The sequence below is a fragment of the Anneissia japonica genome, unplaced genomic scaffold (genome assembly GCF_011630105.1).
Source record: "Anneissia japonica isolate Jap-2015-1 unplaced genomic scaffold, ASM1163010v1 scaffold287895_len483588_cov180, whole genome shotgun sequence".
Taxonomy (NCBI): domain Eukaryota; kingdom Metazoa; phylum Echinodermata; class Crinoidea; order Comatulida; family Comatulidae; genus Anneissia; species Anneissia japonica.
This window is the reverse complement of record NW_022701552.1, coordinates 297,817-323,276: the sequence shown is the minus strand read 5'-3', so window position 1 is coordinate 323,276 and position 25,460 is coordinate 297,817. Positions and strand designations below refer to the sequence as shown.

At 33.0% G+C, this 25,460-nt stretch overlaps 1 protein-coding gene across 4 annotated transcripts in view; it reads left to right on the top strand.

The window, feature by feature from the left end:
* The window catches only part of LOC117103609 (nuclear factor NF-kappa-B p105 subunit-like), a 39,462-nt gene that overhangs the window by 1,198 nt on the left and 12,804 nt on the right, over positions 1-25,460 (top strand). For 3 of the 4 annotated variants that reach the window (XM_033244190.1, XM_033244191.1, XM_033244188.1), the window contains exons 2-10: positions 15,487-15,631; positions 17,045-17,143; positions 18,125-18,273; positions 18,496-18,770; positions 19,615-19,814; positions 20,641-20,779; positions 22,215-22,343; positions 22,650-22,820; positions 23,914-24,333. In XM_033244190.1, coding sequence (XP_033100081.1) covers positions 15,506-15,631; positions 17,045-17,143; positions 18,125-18,273; positions 18,496-18,770; positions 19,615-19,814; positions 20,641-20,779; positions 22,215-22,343; positions 22,650-22,820; positions 23,914-24,333 — 1,708 coding nt within the window. In that variant the 5' untranslated portion in view covers positions 15,487-15,505. Of the gene's footprint in view, positions 1-4,588; positions 4,712-15,486; positions 15,632-17,044; positions 17,144-18,124; positions 18,274-18,495; positions 18,771-19,614; positions 19,815-20,640; positions 20,780-22,214; positions 22,344-22,649; positions 22,821-23,913; positions 24,334-25,460 lie in introns of those variants that run through there. The other variant, XM_033244189.1, reaches the window with a different exon arrangement.

The window sequence follows — 25,460 nt, the reverse complement described above, 5'->3', positions numbered from 1 at the left end:
TGCATTAGTGGCATTTCTGTTGTATAACATTGAATGAAACGTAGGCCTAAGTATCCCGTCCTATCCTCTTTCGTGGGTCAATTTTGTGACTGTGAATCGTGATGTCACGGCTGGCATAGGTAGGCATAGGCCTAGACCTAGCTAGGCCTAGGCCGATATAAACTTCGCCTTCTTCACAGTGTGGTATGCAATCGACGGCAGCCAGATAACCGAGTAAAAGGCCTAGAAGACTTGAAATCTCTAATTATTAATATAGGCCAACAGTTTGTGTGTTTTTTTAATATTCAAAAAATATATGAACAGTGTTATTCTACTACTACTAGGCCTAGACCTACTACTACTACTAGGCCTACTACTAGTAGGCCTACTACTACTACTAACTACTAGCCTAGACCTACTACTACTAGGCCTACTAGCTAGGCCCGCTAGGCCTAGAGAGGAGGGGGTTGCTGGACAGAACAGCAAAAAACCAAAACGGAAATAAGTCAAAACGGCAATGAGGAAAACGGCAAAAAACCAAAACGGCAACATTTTTCAACCAGAACGGTAATAAGTCAAAACGGCAATAGGCCTAAGTCAAAACGGCAATAAACCAAAATTTATAGGCCTACCTTTATTTTTATCAAAACTATATTTATATTTCCAATAATTTGTGTATTTTGATATGATACCAGCAGAGACGAAACCGGGAGCAGGTCAAAATGGCAAAAAACCAAAACGGCAGGAAACCAAAATGGCAATGGTAAGTACCAAAACGGCAACAGACCAAAACGGCAACAGACCAAAACGGCAATGACAACTATCAAAATGGCAATAGGCATAGACCAAAACGGCGAAGGAGCAAAAATCAATGCCAAGAATGAAGTGACACCAGGTGTGGGCAGCAGTTTATAATTTTTTGAATCGTGTTTTGCTTTTTGTTATGTTTTTTTTTTGACACCCATGACTAGGCCTATATTATTTTAAATTGTTATTTATTATTATTATTATTATTATTTCTTTCCCGTTTTTTACTTTCATGGCATAATATTGTTTAGCCTCATTTTATCTGTATTTTAAGGTTTTAATAATATTTAAATGTTCACTGCTTTTATATTTTATATGTTACATTGTGTTCCCTCAATCTTTTTACTATTGAATTGTATTGTATAATATCATTATTATTATTATTATTATTATTATTGTTATTATTATTATTATTATTATTAATGTTGTTGTTCTTTAAAGTGTTATTTGTTAAATTATTATTTTTTACTTTTATGACAAAAATTGTTCAGCTATTGAATTTGTATGTTATACTACAGTATTATTAAATTATTACTATTATTATTATTATTATTATCATCATCATCATCATCATCATCATCATTATTATTACCATTATTATCATTATTTATCATTATTATTATTATTATTAATGTTGTTCTTTATATTTTTTTTTTCTTTCGCACTTTTTATCACTTTTGACAAATTCTGGAAGTGTTGCCATTTTGGTTTGACTTTAAGCCTATTGCCCTTTTGGTCTTGCCGTTTTGACTTATTGCCGTTCTGGTTGAAAAGTGTTGTCGTTTCGGTTTTTTGCCGTTTTGGTCATTGCCGTTTTGACTTATTGCCGTTTTGGTTTTTGTCGTTCTGTCCAGAAACCGTATTAACCAGATTGAGAATCTGTATACATTTTAGCACAAAACAATACATTTTTTGCTTGTGATATAATATGTTACATTATAATTGAAGGTGATTGTTACATATAAACTACTATCTCAGAGGAGTGTTTTTGCTTTTGATTTTTAATGTACTTTTCGGCAGTCAGTAAAATCCTTCCTAATTTACACAAACATGCAAGAATATACAAATGCCTTTGTGTTTGAGTAAACCTATGACAATGCAAGCAAGGCAAATATGTAATTTAAAATTTTAAACTACAATTGTAGTATGCAAAGAAATAGAAAAACATTGAATTTATGTTAAAATACAATTTTATTTTTTAAATTGATGTTCAAATTCTCTTGTGTATTGTCATTAATGTTTGTATTTTTGTGGTTTTTTTTTTGTATTTTTTGTCATTTCTGAATTTACTGTATTAACTGGATATCTGTGTAAATGTACTTTATGTTTAAAATAGAAACTTAGGAGCACTTTAGAAATTATAAGTAGTGTAAACATTGAAACGCAAGCCTTTCTTCACAGTCCACTTTGACAGACTAACTACATTCAGTATACAGTAATTCCTATTATGGAGGTCAATAGTTTACATCCTACTTGAAAATGACTTTATGGTTTCTAGCCTATGCTATAAAGCAATTGGAACCTTTGTAATCGTCCATGCATGTGCGACATCATCAAATTTGTCCAAACAAGCAAACTTGAATTTTCAGACAACTATTGTTGGTTATAATTTTTTTTATAGGCCTACTGTACTAGTATTGGTCATGTGCAGTAGTTGTGTCCTGTGCTTGAAAACATTATTGGATAAATATTAAGTAATATACAAGAACTTCATTGCTATTGCATTAGATTGGAGGAAATTAAAAAGTCCTGAAAATTTATACCTTAAATAATTAAAAAATTTATATATTTTGAGCTCTCTGTAAAGAAAAGTCCTGGATCTACCTCCTTTGGAAGTGGTACAGAAAACTTCACCAGCGAGGAAAAAATAAAGGGCCTTCCACTGCTGTGGTAAGACCCAGGATCAACATCAAGCTTTTAGCTGTCAAGTTGCTTAACCCAAGCTTAGGCCTAGCAACAAATTTTACCCTTAAAAGCAATAAAATTGTTGATTGTTGCTGTAGAAGAAGAATAAATTGCTGTAGTAAAGCCAAAGCCCACAGCAACTTCTTGCTGATGGAGTATTTTAAGGAAATTCGAACCCTGATATTAATACCTTGTTTAGCTATTAGGTGGGAAAAAAATTCTCATTTAGCAAAACAATTCTGCTAAAGGCATCCAGGTGAAGGAGGGAATAAAAATAAAATTTTATTAGAATGAAAAAAAGAAAATTAAGTTTGTAACTGTAAAATAAAGTAATAAGTTGAAGATATTATTGCTAATACTAAATATGATGCATTTTTTGATTACCTATAAGTAGTGATTCTTTGCTGTTGGTTAAAATATAAAAAAAGGATGTTGTAAAGTATAGTAGGACAGTTCAGTATTAGAATTGTGAATGCTTTATATTTAGGCGAGACTTTTTTATACCTCGTTTTGCGAACTTACTTTTTTCATAGTTTTTCAAAGGAGGGGGGAAAATATTTTTTAAAAATTGTTTTTGTTTTGGAATTTCGTGGCGGCAGGTGCGCTAATTGGCCAAAAATTTAATTTTATTTTTATTTGAAATCATCATTGGGGGGTGGGGGGGTTGCGAGTTTGGTAAACAAGGTATAAAAAATGTCTCTCCTTATTTAATTGTGAGGAAAAATAGTAGACTTCTTATTTGGAGAATTTATGGCGATAGTGAGTGTAATAAACGCAGTATTTTAAGTTGTTGTTTAGTATTTAATTTAAATTTTTCATGGCATGGAAATGTGTGTGCTAAATATATTTTACGTAATATTTAATGTCACAATCACTGCATCAGCAGGTAGGCTTCCAACACATATACTGTACAAGGTTTTGCCTTTATGGTACTTTTCCTATAGGATACGGTACTGTTGGTGACCTACTACAATGTTGCTATAAGCTAATGCGTGTTACTGTAAGTGTGAAAAGAAAACTTGTACAACCAATAGGAACTTCTGTTTTTAATCTGACAGAAACAAAAGCATACTTTTTTATACATCGTTTTGCGAACTTACTTTTTTCATAGTTTTTCAAAGGAGGGGGGAAAATATTTTTTAAAAATTGTTTTTGTTTTGGAATTTCGTGGCGGCAGGTGCGCTAATTGGCCAAAAATTTAATTTTATTTTTATTTGAAATCATCATTGGGGGGTGGGGGGGTTGCGGGGGGGGGGGGGGTTGCGAGTTTGGTAAACAAGGTATAAAAAATGTCTCTCCTTATTTAATTGTGAGGAAAAATAGTAGACTTCTTATTTGGAGAATTTATGGCGATAGTGAGTGTAATAAACGCAGTATTTTAAGTTGTTGTTTAGTATTTAATTTAAATTTTTCATGGCATGGAAATGTGTGTGCTAAATATATTTTACGTAATATTTAATGTCACAATCACTGCATCAGCAGGTAGGCTTCCAACACATATACTGTACAAGGTTTTGCCTTTATGGTACTTTTCCTATAGGATACGGTACTGTTGGTGACCTACTACAATGTTGCTATAAGCTAATGCGTGTTACTGTAGGTGTGAAAAGAAAACTTGTACAACCAATAGGAACTTCTGTTTTTAATCTGACAGAAACAAAAGCATACAGATCTACGCTAGAAATCTAGACTACTGTACTTCCTAAAAAATTTTAATATTAATTATGAAAGCAAATTATATAACCTTGGCATACTGTACAAGTCAACATAAAACTTGGCAAATGTCCAAGTTATGATGTAATGTACTGAAAGTGGAAGGACTTTGTAATAACCCATGTCTCTATAAATAGGACAATTTATAAATATAAAAAAAACGTTCGCTATTATTATGCACAATTTACGCTACGGTGAACCCACGAGCATTATGTATCTGTAAGCTTACCGCTATCAAAGAGAATTATAAACCAAATCTACCTCATCTGCTACACGATTCAAGAAGCCTAGTACTACCTCATTTCAGGTGAGAGTTTGAATAGTTTTAGTAGATTGCTGAGTATATGTATCTTTAAAAGTGAAAGGCTCCATGAACAGTAAAATTTATTTAATATTAAAAATTTTTTTAATTTATGTACAATGTATAAACTCCGGTATCCACCATACAATGTCTATGATGCTTTTTAAATACCTAACAGATTTTAAAATTTCTTGTATACTTTTAATATACTATTTATAATAACATTGGGAAATATACAGTAGTTGGATCTTGAATCTTACTCTAGATGCTCAATTGTACGTACTGTAGTTTTAAAGTTCATGGATTTGTTATGGCGTAATTTCTAGCCTTACCTGATTATCATCACATGATGAAAGTTATATGCGGCAAAGACAAGCCAAACCAGACACATGTCGCAAATCCTGTTTCAGAGATACTGTAATAGGAAAATCATGCTGTAATGTCAACATTTTTGAAATTTATTTTAATTTTTTTTTAGCTTTTACAGAAAAACTAACCTTCTTATGTCATGCTATGCGGTTTTCTCTCCCCCCCCCCCCCATTTTCAATGTTGAAACAACAATTTTTAATGATTTTGGTGTTGGTTTCTGCCTGAGAAATGCCCAAAATCATAAACTTTGGAGGCTGATTTCAAATATTTTTCTTTAAACAGCTCCATGTTTAAACTCCTGTAACTTACTTCATAATGAAATGTCAATTTAAAAGATCATGTACTAGTTTATAGCTCTCATTTTACTAGGTAACCCTGTATGAATAACAAAAAAATTGATTTTTGCAACGAGTGACTAGTTTGGCTTGTCTTTGCCACATAATTCAGTGTTCTACAGTACTGCCTGTACAGTACAGTAAACTCGTCCTCAGGCCAAAATGATTTTTTGTTATAATGGCATAGAACATATCATTTACTTTAAAATGACAGTTAAATGAACTTAATCGGGTGTTTGGAAGCAAAGTTATGACCATTTGAATAATTGTCATCTTATCAACTTTCTTAAATCAAGTTTTGAGAAAAATGCTTTTATTTTCGGCAGGTTTCTATTTATTTTTTACTAGCTCCCATCCGAAAATGGCTAAATTTTACCTCTTACAGTTATAATTTTAAACTCACACTTCAGGAATAGTAAGATTAAAAGTTATACTTTATTTATTACACAAAATCCCAATTCACACCAAAATTCACGTTCTACGCCCTATTCTGGCTAAGGAGGCTTGTTTCTCAATACAGTGCTGTGCAAGTTTACAGCCCTTTTGTGAGCTTGGGTCACATTTATATTGTTTATTGTTTTTATCCTAATTTAAGTCACCATCTTCCTGTTTGTGCAGTTCGCCATTATAATGTTGACATGGCTTGTCAAGTCAAGTGTTATACTAATAATGTGTGAAAAAAACTGTTTTATTCCCTTCCTTCCAAAAAATTTTCCTCACTTTAAAACATTTGTTTGTTTAGCATTTTCTTTTCTAAAATCATGGCCAGATGCACTTGGTAAAAACTCACAGAAGTCCCATTGACATTCTTTCAACTATGTACTTTTGTAGCCACTTGATAACTATAGAATGCTGTTACTGTACACTAATTCCTATTACCGGTAGATGCAATTGATTGTGTGAACGTGATCAGTTTAGCGCATTGTGGTACTATACAGCTTATTCAGTGGCATAACAACCAGACGTCCCCCAATTCTTGCTAAGGCTTTGAGGGTAGAAAACTCAGTGTGATACAGGCAAACCCTCCCTCCTCCCCATCACCTCCGCTTTGACGTTGACATATTTAATGATGTATTGTGATGTTTGACTTCGCATGTTTTGCCCCTTGAAAGTCTCCACTTGGCCAATTTGGCAGGAAATGAAAAAGATGAATATCTTGGAGTACCCTTTAAGGTATGGGGCCCTTGCCAATTGATAGCTTTATTATACGGTAGCTGTTTACACCACTGGTCATGTCTCCTACAGGTCATGAAGGCCTCCTACACTCCCTCAAGCAAGCCAGAATCTCCCAGCAAATAAGCCCATCTCCTGAAAATGTATGATATTTTCATGTATTTACTATATTAATACTGTATAATCTATTGTAGTTGTTATAGTTTGTATTTTTATCTATTGTGTCCCAGAAGCCAGTGCCCGACCAATAGGTTTCACTATGCACAGAAAAATAAAACACAAGCAACATTTTGATTTCATCAACTGAATTATTTTTTACTTAAAAAGTAGGGGTTTTTTAAAATAGTGCATTAAATTGTTTTGACAGAATGTTTTTATTTATTTATTCTGAATACAAAAATAATATTCATGAATGAAAAACACAATAAAGTACCAAAAAGGCAAACTTATAAATTTCCATTGTGGTTGTTTGTTAATGTTGTTCAAGAACTAACAGAAATTCTACTCTTAAATATGATTTTTAAATAAATATTATAATGTTCTTTTAATTTTTCTAATGATGACTACCCTTACTACACAAGCAACATTTTGATTTCATCAACTGACTTACTTTTTTACTTAAAAAGTAGGGGTTTTTTTTAATAGTGCATTAAATTGTTTTGTCAGAATTTTATTTGCTATAGGACCCTATGATTAGGTCCTACAGTTACTTGTAGGCAAAGACCCTAACCACAAGCTAAACTGTTGTTTATGTATTTAAACTCCACTTTCTTGGAAAAGAAATTCAAAAGTGAAACTCAAAAATTTATCTGCATCATGAGGGCCTATTGAAATGTGGTATCTATTATGCATACTGATTGGATTTAATAACGTAGACCCTCGAATAGAAGCTCAATGGGCTTAATATCGAGAAGAAGCCCATCTCGAATTGAAGCCCCTATATACTTTGCAAAAGTAGCCTTGAAAATAAGCCCATTTTTTCAAGAATATCATAGGCTTCTTTTCGTGATAGTACCATACACTGTACATACCGTACCCTGGACATGAATTTCAAATAAACAAAATAAATTGAAATAATGCTTGGTTTACAGTAGTTTTTGTGATTTAATCCTGGTTAATACACTCCATGATACAGTTGGTGTTACAGTGGCCCTATTTATTGTTTTATAGTAGTAATTCCCAAAATTTACAGCATTTATTTTACAAGAAGCCCCTATATACTTTGCAACAATAGCCTTGAAAATAAGCCCTGGAACAGAAGGCCATCTAAAGGTCACAAAAAAAAATGCCCGGCTTTTATTTCATGCCGAAAATCAGCCCTTAGCGAATTCGGTCCTGCTACCCGACCTACTCGGGTAATCGATCATCCAACCCCCTGTCACAAGTGATCATCCAACCCCCTGTCACAAGTGACAGGTCGGGTGACAGATTCGTTACTTACCTAAAATTTATTACCCGCTGCCGGTGGCCTGTGAAGGTTGCGTACTAGTGTATGTAGTTAGGCCTAGGAAGGTTAGTGATCTAGAGTGAGCAAGAGATATTTCGTTTACAATGGTCAGGCACGGCAAACGTAATGAATAAGCCTACAATCTAGGCTAAACAATTAATACTCTCTTAACATATTCCTACATTTTCAATAAAAATAAGTTATAATCGGGAGCCTATGTTTAGGTGTGATGTGATGTCAAAAAGTGCATTGGCAGTCCGTAACGAACAAAAGCACTACTGAATTTCCCGCAAATATTTTTTACTGGGAATTGTTCTTCTTGTCTGTACCACAGTATAATTAAAAGAAAATACAAATTGTGTTCACACTTAAAAATTGGGAAAATTACGACGCATAACAAACAAAAATAATAAGATTGAACTAAAGTGCCTACCCCTGGCATCCCAAGACCGTGCCCGGTGAAGCTTATTATAATAGTATTTAAACATGTGTATTATAACGGTTAGTGCACGTGTTTGAATATTAATATAATATTTAAACATGTTTATTATAATGGTTAATACACATATTTAAATGTGGTAATGTTTAGGCTTGTGTATTTATAGTCATAATACAAAATGAATACCCTGCCGCAAAATGGACGGTTCTAAATCGCCCATGACTCAAGCACATGAGCTTCTCGTTCGTTCGTGACGTTGTGCACTGGCCGTGATAGCGAGTAATCGTCTGTAGATCGTATGCAATGAAGATACAGAATATCAGTTATACAATAAATTTAGCATTTGATTTTAATACATGACGAGTTATTCTCTGTTCCTAAATTCTAACTGTCAACTAAATATTCATCGCTCGATTCGGAGGCCCTATAAAATAGAGATTTACTACTCTCTGAGCCTAGATTGAAATACATCCGCAAGGTTTACAGTATTGGCCTACTGTAAGTAACTAAAGGCCTAAACACAATTGTTTTTAATTTTTAGAAGTTAATGTCTCACAACCTCTCAAGCATTCAATTTGAATTGTTCAGCTTCCAAAAAATTTGAAATTCTGTATTCCTTGTAACAATTGGTTACAATATTTGAATTAAGGTCAAAGCTGGCAAACATAATAGAATTTTAACCAAAATTTGAATTTTTGCATCCCATTGTAAAAATGTTCAAATACAGAGACTGGAGCCTACTGTGCCCCTAAATTATTTTAGCAATTCATAGCAAGAACTAGACCGTAGTAAATTACGTGCATTGCTTTGACCGTGCTAATAGGTGAAATGAGTTTTTTTTTTTTTAATTTCTGGGGAAGTATCAATTTTAATAATGTATTTAGATACAGTACTACAGTAGTACTGGATACGGTAATATATGCCACAGTTTCTATAGTATAATGAGATAGTACAAAATAATGTGATGGTAATGATTGATAGGAGTTTTGAGAAGAGGGAAGAGGAGATCTGACAGTGGAATCTGAAAATTTGGACCAACTAGGTTCCCTTGAACCCTACCAACCAGGAATTTTTTTTTGGGCCATCGTACGAGGCTCTAGTCGGCCCCTTGGTTTGGACCCCTCTGTCTTAACACGTCAGACCCCTTGTTGGCAAATTTCTGGAGCCACAGCTGGGTAGCCTCAAACTAACTGTTATCTGGATTGGTCTACTAGTACAGTGAATATTCCTATTAAATGTTCAGTTTGTTGTGTTTATGAGGGTCCATCGATTCAATGAATTCCTTAATTGTTCATACTTAATATTGAATTTGAAGTAACTTTCTTCGGGTTCAAATTAAGCTTGTTTTACGAAAGTAATTTTCAATTACAATTCAATTTTTATCGCGGTGCGTGATTTATTTGCGGTGATGAAAAAATTAGGAATTTTTTTTGCACACGAACCTAAAAAAAAATCAAGCCAAGCATCCACTAATGTATATTATGGTACCTCAGTCTATGCACTTAGCAGCCAAACTCATTCTTGTAATTTTCTACTCCTCTAATGTATACCATCCTATGTTTATTTGCACTGCTGAAATATAATAAAGTTTTATCCTCATTTTAAATCATATCAATATTTACTTTATGATACCCGTAGGACAAGGAATTACTATATACATTTGGACCTTCTTTCATTAAATCCTGTCTCTTATACACATCTAGATGTGTATAAGAGACAGCTTTTATTCCATCAACTATGTGTACCAAAATTCTTTGAACACTAACACTCTTTATTTTATTAAATAATGTATCATATATTCATAATCATGAAATAGCAAACTACTGTAAAAACTAAATTTGTAAAATAAAGCAATATTATTGATCAGTGATTGTTTAACTTTTTAATGTATATTATAAAGATTCGACACGGTTCTGTTTTCGGTGCTAAACACTGCGATTTTAGCGGATAGTATTTTTTTGGCAATTGTTAAATCGAAAGCTACGTTATATGAAAACATTGCAACTCAGTATAATTAATCTGTTTGCAAACCTTTCCAAGAAAGATTAATTTTGATTCTGAAGATTCTTGGTAAACCAAAATTTGTCCGCGTATACAAAGTTTCGAGCAGATCATTGATCAATCGGACAACAAGCATAAGCGTAGGTGGCGATTATATAATGTACAGAGTTGAACCAGTGTTTTTTAATCACACGTCATTTTTCATGGTCAAGTCATGGATATAAAATGGTTTCAAACCTACAAAATTTCTTAAATTTGTTGACAGAAACTTGTTTATTGAAAGACTACAGGAATGGTACTATTAATTAATGTCTGTTCTTGATAATTTTTTTTTTTTTGTATTTTCACATTTTATAAAATTTATGTGGCAGTACTGTATTAAGATTTTACATTTCTGATTTATTCTTTCTGAAAAAGATTTAATAAATTTTAAAGGTAATTAGGTATTCACATGCCCAAATTGTCATAGGATCTAAACATATCACAAGATGATCTCCAACTAATGAGAGTATAATTATCAACATTTACTATATTGCTACCAACATGTAATTTAAACAACAGATGTTTGTAATTGTTTCTAGGTACAGTACTTGTATTGGCCATTCATATTGATTATATCTTTATTGCCAGGCTATAAGTGGAGATCTGTAGCATGGTGATTCAACATTCCTTCCCATTTTAGGCCCATTGCAGTACAGTATGATCAAAATTTATTTAAAAAAAAAAAAATACAAAATATTTGTTAATTTCAGTTTGAACAAATAAATTATAATGATTATTACTATTTATGATATGTTCATGTTTTGTTTTTTTTTGCCTCCTGGTTACCTGTTTCAAATGCACTTCTTCAGTCCCTTTTTAACAATGACCATTTTTACTTTGGGTTTTTTCCTAGGCTATTATTAACAGCCATTTTCACTGTTTTTAACAATAACTGATTCTATAGTTTATTGATGATCTTTATTTGTATGGAAACCACATGTTAAAGGTAAAAAGCTGTTTTATATAGTGTATATTAATGGTACCTCAGTCTATGCACTTAGCAGCCAAACTCATTCTTGTAATTTTCTACTCCCTTAATGTATACCATCCTATGTTTATTTGCACTGCTGAAATATAATAAAGTTTTATCCTCATTTTAAATCATATCAATATTTACTTTATGATACCCGTAGGACAAGGAGTTACTATATACATTTGGGCCTTCTTACATTAAATCGCTGTACTGTATACATGGCTACCGGATATAATATAATTATAGCAAACACAAACAATACAGTACTTCACTGTTTCTCCTTAGCTCTCACTCTTTCATCAAAGTTTGTTTGTTGTTTGATTTAGATTAGGAGTATTCTCATTATCAGGTACCTAAATGAACTTTGTAATTTTCTTTTAGTAATTACCGTAAATGCTTGAATAAGCACCGCGACGCTTATAAAATTTGTGGAGAATTCAGTGCGGTGCTTCATATAAACAAAATTTTCGTAGCCCTTCCCATACCCACATTCCCATGTAGCCTATCTCACATATTCCCATAGTTCAGTAGGCCTATCATACTATAGGTCCTACGTCATCGTAATTCATAAAGAAATGCTTGTGCTTTTTTTTTTCAAAGTGTTTCTACATACACAGCAATAACATACCCTCGATTAAGCGCAGTGGTGCTTATTCGAGAGTGGCAGTTATTCGAGCATTTATGGTAAGGTATGTAATATATATTCTAACAACTAGTAAAATAAGGCGGTAAATTGTTAATGTCTTTAAACTACACTTATTGTTTAAAGTTTTACTGCCATTTACACTCTTCCCGCCAAACACGGAGAACTCCATGTTTGGTAAGCAACACTTGACCGCGGAGATCTCTGTGTTTTAGGTTTTTTTACATTCAGTCTGGACCGTAAGTATTCACTATTTGTTTGTTTACATTAGTATAGAGCAGTATTGATTTACTTTCACGAAATCGCGATTATCTCAGCTTTGTTGTGCGAAATTGTGTAAATCTTCAAAAGTAAGTCATTTTCATTTTACTGTTAAGTGTCACAGATTGTGATTAGAATAAAGTGTTTGTAGTTCTTATAGTATTCACTACATGTCAATCTGATCACATACGCACTCTCAACTAGCTTCAGAAAAGTGTTAAAATTTGCTAAAAAGTCTGGCAGTGGCTGATACTACTTTTTAAGACCTCCGGCAGTCAGAGCGTTAAAAAAAAATCAAGAAAAATCTTTAAAAATTAAAGCAAAACGTTATATTGATGTGCTAAAAGAACCTCAAAAGTAGCTACGCTACTTTCACAGATACAAAAAATAATTCAATTTACAGACATTTTTTAAAGTAAAAAATACGAAAATCTTTAAGTTGCTAGCATAAAATTTGAAAAAGTAAACTAACTGGTAAAACGGGTATCAATAATGTATGTCTCTTGTTCCTGGTTTCTCTTTCCAAAATAATAAACCATTTGAAATACTGTATTACTAAAGTAAAGCAATTAAATTTTACTTAAATTTTCAAGTTTATAGATTTAGGTGGCAGTATCTATGTAAACCTATTGAATGTGTAAATACATATTTTATAAATTTGTCTTATATCGCCAGGAATTAAAAAAAAATATGTACTGTATTTAGTTTTGATACAGGTTAAAATATAGTTGAAGTTTAAACTTTGTAAGTGATGTTTATCAACAATTTGTAATTTGTAGCCTCGAACATTTTACATGCGGTTTATAACAAAATATTTTTCATTCAGTTCACTGGAAACTGTTGTAATTAATAGATTTACAGTCTGGTTTATTCTTACAGCAGGATTTTGTAGCTCAAGGCATATTTGACTTTATTGTTGAGTGTTTTTCAATGATGAATAGCCTAATATGGTGGAAGCCTTTGAGGGAAAGTCCCTAACACTTCCCTTATCCTTTTTCAATAGAAATATAAGCAATACTACATAAGAGAATTTATTTCTGAAACTGGTATGGCTCAGTGATCATGTTGGTAGTGTTGCTTTGCTGTATAAATTACTATTGATTACTGTACATGACCAGTAATACAAATGAAATAAAGAATACAGTTTACCACAAGAATTAATCATCAGTTAGGTCAAAGGTCACTGCAATGAATACACAGTGCAATATAAGCAGTATAATATTAGTATCCCTTTGATTGGTAAGGAAAACATTGTTCTTTCTGTCTAAACCCCTGTCTGGTCTAATAAATTTTATTTGACAAAAACGTGGTATGCCTAAATATGGTCATGATGACATCATATCATGTCCATATATAGGCACATCATGACTACTGTATATATGGGCATATAGCAGTGTTGTCAAAAGAAAATTTGGTAGTCTGGACAGAGCCTTATTTTGAATTGAAAGCATTCACACAGACAAGTCACCCATTCTTTTTCATTATTTTCATGTTCTCATTTAAAGATGTACTGTCCCTTGCAAAAAACAAAAAAAAAAATAATCAAAAAAAATCATTTTTGAAATTTACTTGTCCATTTTGAAGTAACATAAAAATTATCAACTTTATCATAGAAATTAGTGTATTTAAAAAATGTTTTAACCCATAAAAAACATTTTACAGCGAAAAAATGATAGAAACACTTCCAGTCACTGGAAGTATTTTATTATCATTATTGTAATTATCCAGTTAAAAAATCAGGCAACACATTTTTTAAATTAAAAAATAATTTCTATGCTCAAGTTAATAATTTGTATGTTAGTGCAAAATTAGCAAATTAATTTAAAAAATATTTTTTAGGATTTTTGTCATTTTCAAGGGACAGCTGTACATCTTTAATCTTCTGGTAAACATTGCATGACTGCACTTTATTATTTGTAACTTATTATTACTGTAATATTTAATATTATTGTTTCCTGGAAGAAGTGAATGATTTCGCTTCTTATCTGTTGCATTTTCAGTTTTTGTTTCATATTTTGTTGATTAAAATAATTTGATAGGAGGACTCTGTGTAGTAAGGGTACAGTACTTGTTGCACGCAACTACAGAAGTGACTATCTCAGCAATGAATTTTGTCAAGGTGTCAATCAAACCTAGCAATCCAACCAATCAGAATGTTTTATTCAATAGTCTAGGCCACAGGTTACGCGCATGTCCCACAATGTTGTATTGTAGGACCTTAGCAACCGTATCCAAGGGGCGGGACTAAGAATGGTCAGTGAACCACAGATTAAATAAATTCAATATTCATTTAATTTTTACTTTTGTAGGTAATAAATAATTATCAAAATTATATTTGGCAATCCATTAAACATAAATTTTTATTTGCACGCCAGTCTCTTTGTCATTTTTGTTTGCACTTTTAGCATTATTATTCTGTTTTTAAATTTCTGAAGATAAATTAATATAAATATAATGAAAATGAAGTGAATGGCATTAAATGAACTTAAAAAATATAATAAAAATATGAAGTTAAGCAGAGCTTTATAATTACCTTAAACAGCTTTACTTAAATGGTCTTTAAATTAATGATACAGAGAATAGTATAAAAAATAGTGATGAGCGCAGTGGAAAGAATATTTTTATGAATTTAATTGGACAGTTCATCTATTAGTGAGTAAATATATTCTTAAACACATGCTTTATTTGTTACAGTACACCTAAAATGTATTCCTGTTATTTAATATTTTATGAAAAATTAAGTTAGGTTTACAGTACTTTTCTTTAAGCATGGTAGTGTCTCTCCATAGCCAGGATTTGACCTTTGAACTAAAAGTACATATCATAATATAATTTTACTACAAATTGGTTGAGGAGTGCAAAGGGAGAAAATAAATAGCAAAAATATATAGAAACAGGACTAAATTAGATTGAGAATGATGAAAAAGAAAGATAGATTACTTGCAACTTAGGTGTATTTCCAAACGTCATATGATATTAAATCCACCAATCAAATCACAAGAATCTAAGTTACCGTAGGTGTTTATAATATTTAAGAATGGAAAGCTAGATAAATTGTGAGTAGATTATCATTAGTATTATAATGTTTGTCTTTCAGACTGTGAATATTTTGTAAGATGGCTGGACAATCTTTTAATCCAGAATCATTTGATTCTGACTTTGACAACTCAAATTTGGGTATTGCTGTACATGCGATGGACATGAATGCACCTCATCTTCGGATTATTGAACAACCAAAGCAGGTAAGGCGCAACTTTTTTTATACCCAGTTTCTCAAACTTTTTTTTTTTTTAAAGATTGTCAGAGGAGAGTGGGGGAAAAAATAGTTTTTTATTTAGCAAGTAGTTTTGCCAAAAAGTATCCAGACGGAGGAAAAAATAAAAATAAAATATTATTGGTGACTATTGTATTACCGTGTAGTAATGGGATTGTTAAATGATTTATCTTTAAATTTATATAATTAGGAAGAAATATGACATATCTTTGGAAATTTCACTACGGCGGCGGGTGTAATAAACATAAAGAAAAACTTTTATTTTTTTCTGAATTTTTATTTTTTCATGGTGGCGGGTGTGTTATTTGGCCAAAAATAAAATCATTTTTTTATTTGAAATCATTATTGGTAGGTGGCGGGTTCACTAAACAAGATATAAAAAAGCCTTGCCTAAGGTTTTTTAGTATTTTTTTTTTTTTTTAAATTAAACGTTGGTTTCATCTGAGCTAATAATTTGTAGACTCAAACCATGTACTGTAGAAGCACAAAGTAGTTAATTGTCCTTGTTCATTATTTTTTCTATTGCGAATAGTTGCTGTAAACCACTGAATTTTACATAATACAGTATTCAAGATAGTGCTTCATAACCACTGTGTATGTTTATTATAGGTTGCATCTTTGATACTGTAATTATTTCCACTCGTATCAAGGTTGTTTTTTAAAGATATATGTGATTTGTCAATTATGGGTGGGATATGTCATCATCATGGGTAAATTACATGTATTATATTTGTCACAGAAAAGTTGAAAATGTGGAAAGATAAGGTCAGTTCTGATTTGGTTTGACATGGTGATGCATACTGGGTGAAATACAGTATGATATCAACATGCCCATATACAGTATAGGAAAAATCACAGGCACTATTTGAAACAGAAAATTGTTTATTGTTTATTGTATCCTCTCGAAAAAAGTACAAATGTTCACTAAGAAATAGCCAAGGTTAATCAAGCTTGGGACCACTTAACTACAATAAATGAAAGTAATTAGATAATGTGGAGAATTATAGTATTTGGTCAACTGATGCATTTTTTATTTTTAATTCTATTTCTTTATTTTTTATCTTCCATATAATTTTCTTTAATGCAGAAAATGCTCCCCTCTGCAAGTAAAAAATACAGTAGTGTTGCGAGACAGCTCTCTGAGATAAATATTGCGTCTTATGACACTACAGTTGAACTTTCCTAAGTTGAATCCAAAATGGAATTGAAAATTTGTTCTACAATCATTAATTAATGGAAAACACAACAATTTTTGCATGTAAAATAAGATCAACTTAGAAATTATTTGAGTTAGGCAAAGTCAACTTAGACTAGTTTAACTGTATTATTTATAATCTGTGAATATGGTCAACATAATGTCTTTTAATCTTTCCTGAAACAGTATGGTTTTCGTTTCCGGTACGAGTGTGAAGGAAAATCTCACGGTGGAATTCCTGGAATGAGTAACGAAAGAGGAAAGAAAACTTATCCCTCTTGTGAGGTACTGTAGGTCAGATTGTGAAAAGAAAACAGTGTCAACATACACGTCTCCCTCCAATTAAGGACCACTTTTGGGATCAGAATTTCCATGGTCTTTAGCAGCATTGGTCTCTAATTAGAATAATCAGAAAAGTGGTCTGTAATTGGAGGTGGTCTTTAATTGGAGGGGTTTTTAATTAGAGAGAGACCTGTATTTTATTTTGTTTTATGAGAAGTGTTTAAACTATAGACTTTTCTGTAAAGTATATACTGTTTTCACATTTTTTTTTTTAACAATTTCTCGAAATTCTAATAAAATATTTAAAAATAATATTTCAAAATACTATTTTTGTAATATTGTATATTAGGCACTACATGACTTTATTTTTATGATATATAATTAAAAATTAATTCTTTTAAGGACAGTGCTATGATTTTGGAAATCAAAAAATAAGGTACAAATGGTTATGATATTTATTCACTACATTTGATTATATCCAGCAGTGTCTTTAGAAATTTGCCGACAAGGGGTCCGAACCCCGAAATAAAAAAAATCCCTGGTAGTGTAGAATTTTTATGGCTTAGTACGGTCCAAATTGTGCTTTTAGACCAGCATTAGGGATTTGCAATCAAAATTATTTTATTTGAATATGCAAATTTTATTTTTTTTAAATGTTTGGTCCATCCACTTCGTTGTGACATCGGATGACGGGGGTTGAGGCCTGTCCGACAGTGGGGGAAGCAAATGCCCTCCCTGCTCCCCCGCTGGCGCTGCCACTGATACCATCCCAGAGTAGGATTGTTCAAATCTTGAAGACAGAGCTAGTTTACCCCAAAATGTGTATTTGAGTGTTGAATACTTAAAAGCAAGAGTCCGCATACCCAATATCTTAGATTTTCATCCTGCATACCACAAACTTTGCCAATACTGTACTTTTAGATTTTTTTTTTGCTTCAGTGGTACCAAGATATAAATTCTATATCCTTCTCTTTATATATTAAGATTGTGAACTACAAAGGGCTCGCTAGGATAGTTGTGTCATTGGTAACTAACGAGGAGATGCCTCGGCCTCATGCCCACAGCCTAGTTGGAAAGCATTGTACCAATGGAATCTGCTCTGTACAAGTCGGAGCTAGCGATATGACAGCAAGGTAAGTTAAACTTTAAATAGAAATTACAAAAGGTGAAATTATATATACCATTCAGTGGTTTTCAACTCTTGACAACCATCTTTTTATAAACAAAAAAATATTCAGTAATAGAACCTGGGTTTGACCCTTTCTTAATTGATGTGTTAGACAAATAGGGTATTAGACAAATAATAATTAAGTGGAATGTTAATATAGTCAAACAAAATTCTGTGACCATTTCAGTTTCCCTAACCTTGGAATTTTACACATAACAAAGAAGAATGTGATCCCGATCCTGAAAAAACGCATGTTTGACTACCAGGAGACGTCGAAGAACCTCTGGGGTCAAAGCAACGACCAACTGACCGACCCCATTGCAGAGCAACGTGCAAAGGAGCTAGCAAAGGACATGGACCTGGCCTCTGTACGGTTGTGCTTTCAGGCGTTTTTACCAGATAGCAACGGGCATTTTACACAACCTTTGCCGCCAGTCATATCTGTAGCTATATATGATAGTAGTAAGTTTTCCTTTTTGAAGATGAATCATAGTAAATCAAGGTAGTAAAGAGAGCACAGTTCCGTTTTTAAATACGTCACTCCCATAGTAATAATGGAAGTTGAAATCGTCGTCATAAAGTGTGTCTCCATGCAAGATTTTAAAATGCATTTGTTTCTAAAAATAGTAACATTTAATCTAACTATTGTTCTCTATGAACGAATTGTATCGTGTGGAACACAGGTAAACAAACAACTTGTGCTGAGAACTACTGGGTAACAAAAATGACAACCGAAACGCAGCGCAACTCCTCTAATACCTGCATACAGGGCCGTATTGGTTGTTTTTTTTTTTTTGCTCAAAAGAGCGTAATGTGCTCTCTTTATGTTTCATACTCTTTGAGTATAGCCACAAAAATGTTGTTTTGTTGCACAGGCAGAGTGACATTGTTGGTTAGTTTTTCTGCTTTTTTTATGTATGGGACTAAGCCTAATTTTGGTTGGTAAAATGATGACCACAGGGCTAAAAGCCTTTATTAAAATAACAAATTTATTACAGTAACCCTTGAAAAATGGCCTGGTGGTAAAACAAGTACTTCAGACTACTTCTTAGTAAACGAAAATAAATGTAACTATATATTTAAAAGAAAAAAAACAAAAACATAAACAATCTTAGATTTTCAAAATTGTGATTGCTAACTATATCAACAACCTGGGCAACAATATGAAGAATTTGTTTGATCTGTGTGATTTGAGACCATAGGGAAACATAATCATCGTTATTCTGATGAAAGCAATAGTCAAATGAAGTACAGTACATTGTTAGTAATGATATTTATGCTGTTATTACTATTATTCCCATGATAGAGGCACCAAATGCAACCACTCTGAAAATCTGTCGTATGGACCGTACTTCTGGATCAGCAGAGGGCGGTGATGAAGTGTACATGCTCTGCGATAAGGTCCAGAAGGACGACATTCAGGTGCGTTTCTTTGAGACAACTACTGACAAGAACGTCCACTGGGAAGGCTTTGCTGATTTTGGACCGACAGATGTTCACAGACAGGTAAAACATAACATCTTAAGGGTTAAACACACCTTTTTCGCATTGCTTTTTAGTCTGTCTCTTCTGCTTTTTGTCACTTTCTGTTCTTCTGTGTTTAGGCTAGGTAAAATCAGATGCCATTTTCACTTGTGCACCTGTGAATTATGAGCCTGCCAACTGTTGTTTGCCAGTAGTATTTAAACTGTAAGAGAACGGTGCGGTGGTTGTAGTTCCTCTGCTTGTGTTGTTTTTGGTTAGCTTAGGATAGATCTAGGTTTAGTTTTTTCCAATTTTTTTTTCTTTTCGGTTCACTCAGTGCATAGAGACTTCGGTATTATGCGCTATATAATTCACACTATATACATTAATATCGGCGCTGGTTCGAACGGCACGTTCTCTTATGGTTCTAGTGGTGGAACAAGTCTTTTCGGATAAGTTTATAATAAAACCGTAGTGGGTCTAGTGTATACAATTTGGCTCGTGCACTTTAAAGAAAGCAGTACATCTTTTGAGACGAGTAGAGGGAATTTAACCTTCCTATTTTTTTAAGCTCAATTAAAAACTATGACTTAGCTCTGGAGGCAAATATCTTTAATGACCACATGATGGAAGTTGCTTGGTAACGAAGGAGTGTAGTGTCACATAGTACTTTGATGTAGAAACATAGTATATACTATGTTATCTTTAGATTCATAAAGTTAATTTAAAAACAATATAATAACAAACTCTAAGGGTAAACTGCGCCTTTGATCATTTTTGACACATTATACATTTTTGATTATTATTATTGATATCAGTGTCATAATTTTTTTATGTGTCTGATTGTTAAGCATATATTTTTCAACAGTACGCCATAGTTTTCAAGACACCACGGTACAAAACCGGTGAAATTACGAAACCAGTTCATGTACATTTGCAGCTCATGCGTCGATCAACTAAAGAAAAAAGTGAACCAAAACCTTTCTGCTACTTCCCAAGACCATTTGGTAAATTCAGTTTATTACTTGGTGATTGTTACCAAACTATGAATAGGCCTGCTATGCAATTAGAATTACTAAAATATATTCCGTAGCTGTATTAACTGACAATTGAACACCCTTTAAATTAATACAATCGTATTAATAATTTACATTTATAAAGATATGAATTTGAGTCAGGAAATATCATAGGAGTGATGTTTTGCCCTACCTGACATGTTATCGTACCAAATGCTAGCGAAAACATTTCCAAGTGATTTGGGTGGGAATCAAACCCATGGCCTCCAGGTATCTAGCCTGATGTCTTAACCACTAGACCACCGAGCTTGCGCTTGGTGACTAGTGATGAATCCAATCCCCTAGTAGCAGCGGGTACTGCAAGTGCTATAAAGATACACAAATTCACATCAGGCTAGATACCTGGAGGTCGTGGGTTCGATACCCACCCGAATCACTTGCGAATATTTTTCGCTAGTATTTGGGGACGTACTGAGTATTCGGTACGAAAACACGTCAGGTAGGGAAAAAGATCACTCTTATAATTTACATTTACTTATTCCAATAAAATTTTACAGTATAGATAAAGATAGCTCTGTATTTGTATTTTTCGAGGCTACTTTTGCAAACTAAGGAGGGGTCTTCAATTCGAGATGGGCTTCTTTGCAAGATTAATTCGAGATTGTGCTTCTATTCGAGGTTTTATGGTATTACAAGGTGTGGTGACAAACAGTAATCGACCTCAAGGGTCAACCATCCACCTTTGACCTGGCACTATCCCAGAACCTCTATCTAAAGGGCATAAGCAGATGATGATTATATAATGGTTATTTAAATAAATAAGATTTCAGTAGTGACTAAATGTGTTCATGGCATGTACCCATCTTATAAACAGTGGAGTATGCTTCCAATTGTGATGAGATTACTACAAATAGAACCTTCTGCCGTATGCAAAGAAGTGGGCCCAAAACCAACCTCTGAATTAAACCAGAGGTTTCCTCATAAGGTGTAGAAAATAGAGAGCTGGTGAGACGTAGAACATAATGATGTCACTAAGAAGTCATCTGCGTTTGCGAGAACGTTAAGTTCCCGTTGTTGCGTGGATTCTAGAACGCAAATTTGTCCAATTCTGCATTGTACAAAGGACAGTAGGAGGGTCACGCATGAGTGAATCCATTCTAGTGTCATGTTGTCATGCAAATCGAAAGCTTCCTCATGCATCATCACCCAAAACAACTGACTGTATCCTTTTACAAAGGTATTAAGTGTAATCCACTTTGGGACATTACAACTAATTCCACTATCCAATAAAAAAAAGTCATGTTCAACAGGATAATGTGGTCGGTAGAGTCAAATGCAGATGAGAATTTAAAAATGACCTACTCTTTAGTAAAATCCGGAAAACCCCTAAAGATTATCAAATTTTAAAATCCTGTTTCTTTATCAGACAAAGATGAAATCAACAAAAAGAGGCAGAAGTTGCTACCTCATTTCTCTGCGCATTTTGGGCCAATGGGTCAACGATTCCCAAGTGGTGGTGGTGGCAGTGGTGGCGGCACAAGTGGAGATGGAGGAGGTAGATTATGCTATTGTAGTGTAATAATATTATTGTTATTAACAAATATGATTAATGTTGTTATTTTCGTTGTTATTTAACAAGACAGTTAATCACATAAACTACAGAAAAATATAATTGTAATTTTAAATAGAACATTTTACAAAAAAACTTTTATTCTTTTTGTTGCCGCTGTAATTTGCTTTCTAGTATTTAACATTTGTTTTTATTTTATTATATGTTATTTATAATTTATAGGTTATGTAGTTTAATGTAAGGATTGATGAATCAGATTTTTTTGTACTAATTATTTCAATTCAAATCTAGCTTTTCAATATGGTCACTCGGGTAACGTCCAGCAGTCGTATTCCTTCAATCAGTCATCCGTTACCATGAAAACAACGGCAAACAGTCCAATGCAGACTCACACAGCCAATGGCCAAATACAAGCTCGCACCACAAACAGCCCAATGCAAGGCCAGCTGGCAACTGTTAATGGTATTCAAGCAATTAATAGAATTATACAAATTACAGAATGAATTACAATGTATTATAGAAAATGCCATTTGAAGGTTTCAATATTAAAGTTGCAATGCTGTTGAAGCAAGAGAGTTTTTTGATGCAAAAAATAACAAATGCTGTCTACGTTTATCAGTTCTTTTTATATGTTTACAGAGCACTTCATTTAAAATAATAGAGAGCGTTTGTTATCTCGTCTGAGAATGAGTTACAACAAGAAAATCTTATTTCCATTCCATACGAAATTCGAGAAAATCTTTTGGTGGAAAATTTACTGAAAATTTGCTTGAATTTGCAATGAATTTTGATCGATGATTTACTCAATATCTTATTATAATAATTTAATAATATGGAATATATATTCATATGTAATTGAAATGTATCAAATACATTTAATTTCTTATTTGCAATTCATTGCTAAGGTAGCAACGCTTGAATCCCAGTTTATGAGGACTAAGAGTATGTGAGTAGTAAGACTACGTCTGAACTGGTAACGTCATACACAATAGTATCGCACTTTTCTTGGTGTCTCATACCGAATGAGATATAGCGAAAGCTCTCTAATAACAACATAGTTCTTTCAGAACAAGTCCACCACTTTGAACATGAAATTGAGTTGAGTTTGGATGAGAATATAGAAATAATAGTGAACCTACAGGCCTAAGCTAGGACATAATAATAGCCTGTCTAGTATGGACCTTTCCTCTAATCCTTGCCCCGTGTATGTTGTTGTAACGTCTCACAAAATAACAGTGTGAAACCATACGTCACAAACTGGTTGGTGAGATGTTAAGCTAGATTGACACGCCACAAAGGTTTGTTATAGTCCAGCCTATCCCTCAAAAGAATGTATAGGTTACTAAATACTAAGCCTAGCTAGCAATGTAATGCTGTATTTCAGTGGAATTTAAGTTATACATCTGTAGGTGGTTTTTTTTGCATGAAAAATGACTCTGAATTTAGGGAGTGCTTGGGAGTCCAAAGTCCTTGATGAGAGGTCTACTACCCACCTTATCCCCACCCACTATGGTTGGAGCAAATTCTATATCGGATGTATGTGCTTCCTCCAAAGGTGCAGGAATTCATGACAGACAACCATCGCCGTTCAACCCGTCATCTCAAACTGTTTATCAGCCCAATTTACCCAATATTTCTGCAAGTCAGATGCAACATCAACCAAATCACATAATCCAGGCCCAGAATCTGCAACCTGTCCAACAGAATTACACCTTCCCACAATCCATGCAGCAACAACCGCAGCAGCAGCAGCAGCAGCAACAACAACCGCAGGTGCCTATGCATTTTCAAGGCTTCATTCCCAGAGCTGCTAGCCCTAAGGAGATAGATACTTCAAAGCTGATATCTAGAGGGCCTAAACCAGCTACTAGTGAAGGTGCAATGCTGATCTCTAGAGGACTTAAGAAGCCAAGTAACTCTTCAGGCATGGACATGGACAGTGGAGACAGTGACATAGAAACAGACTCTGCTCCAGGTATTATATTTGGTCTTTAAAAAAAACCCTAAATAACCCTAATAATTAACAGGTGCTATAGATCTTCTTTTTTTTTGTATTTATTTTTTATGTATCTATGTTTAACTAACATTAAATGTATATACTGCTATCTTGTATTCTGCAAGTTTGTTGTTTTTTCTATCATTTATCAAGCATCAAGATCGTAATTTCATAATTCACTTGTTTGGAATATGACAACAGAATTTACCTTATCTTAAATTATGATTTTGTTACAGTGTATATTAATTATTGAAAATTAATTGAAATTGATAATATGTGGCCAAGACAAGCCAAACCAGTCACTTGTCGCAAATCGTGTTACAGAGAAAATGGCCAAAACATGCTGGAATGTCGAATTTTTAAAAATCTATTTTATTGTGCTAAACTAACCTTTATATATCTATACAACATTATATGCTGTTATTTTCCCCATTTTCAATGTTAAAACAACAATTTTTAAGGATTTAAAGATAGTTTCTGCATGAGAAATGCCTGAAATCATAAACTTTGAAGGCTGATTTCTCATACATTGTTCTTTAAACAGCTGTGTGATTAAACACTTGTAACTTCATAAGGAAATGTCCGATTTGAATGATTTTTTTTACCATTTTATAGCTATTATTTTACTCTCTAACACTGTATTAATAACTCAAAATCAATTTTTGCGACGAGTGACTGGTTTGGCTTGTCTTTGCCACATATATTTTATTTACTTTAATTTAATTCTTTTTTACTATTTTTTGGTAAAATCTGAAAATACATTTTTATTGTAATGAAACACACCAAAGCAGTATTTGATGATTTAAAGAATTTTCTATAAAAATCCTACATTACGTTTAAAGGTATAAAAAAGAGTATGTGCTGAATTGTTAATTTCAGGGGAAATTCTCGGAGAAATCCCTGATTATTTTTTATTTAAGGAAGGTGCAGGAAGTGTGGATTTATTTCTGCCTCACCAAACACTAATAATAAGTATTATAGATTTCCTCATGACACATTTAAGTATTACAGAAACATAAGGCATAAGTGATCATTGTTCCATAAGCATTGTAAATGTTGTTATAATATTTTAAATTTCCCCCAGCTATTAAGCCTTCGTTTATACA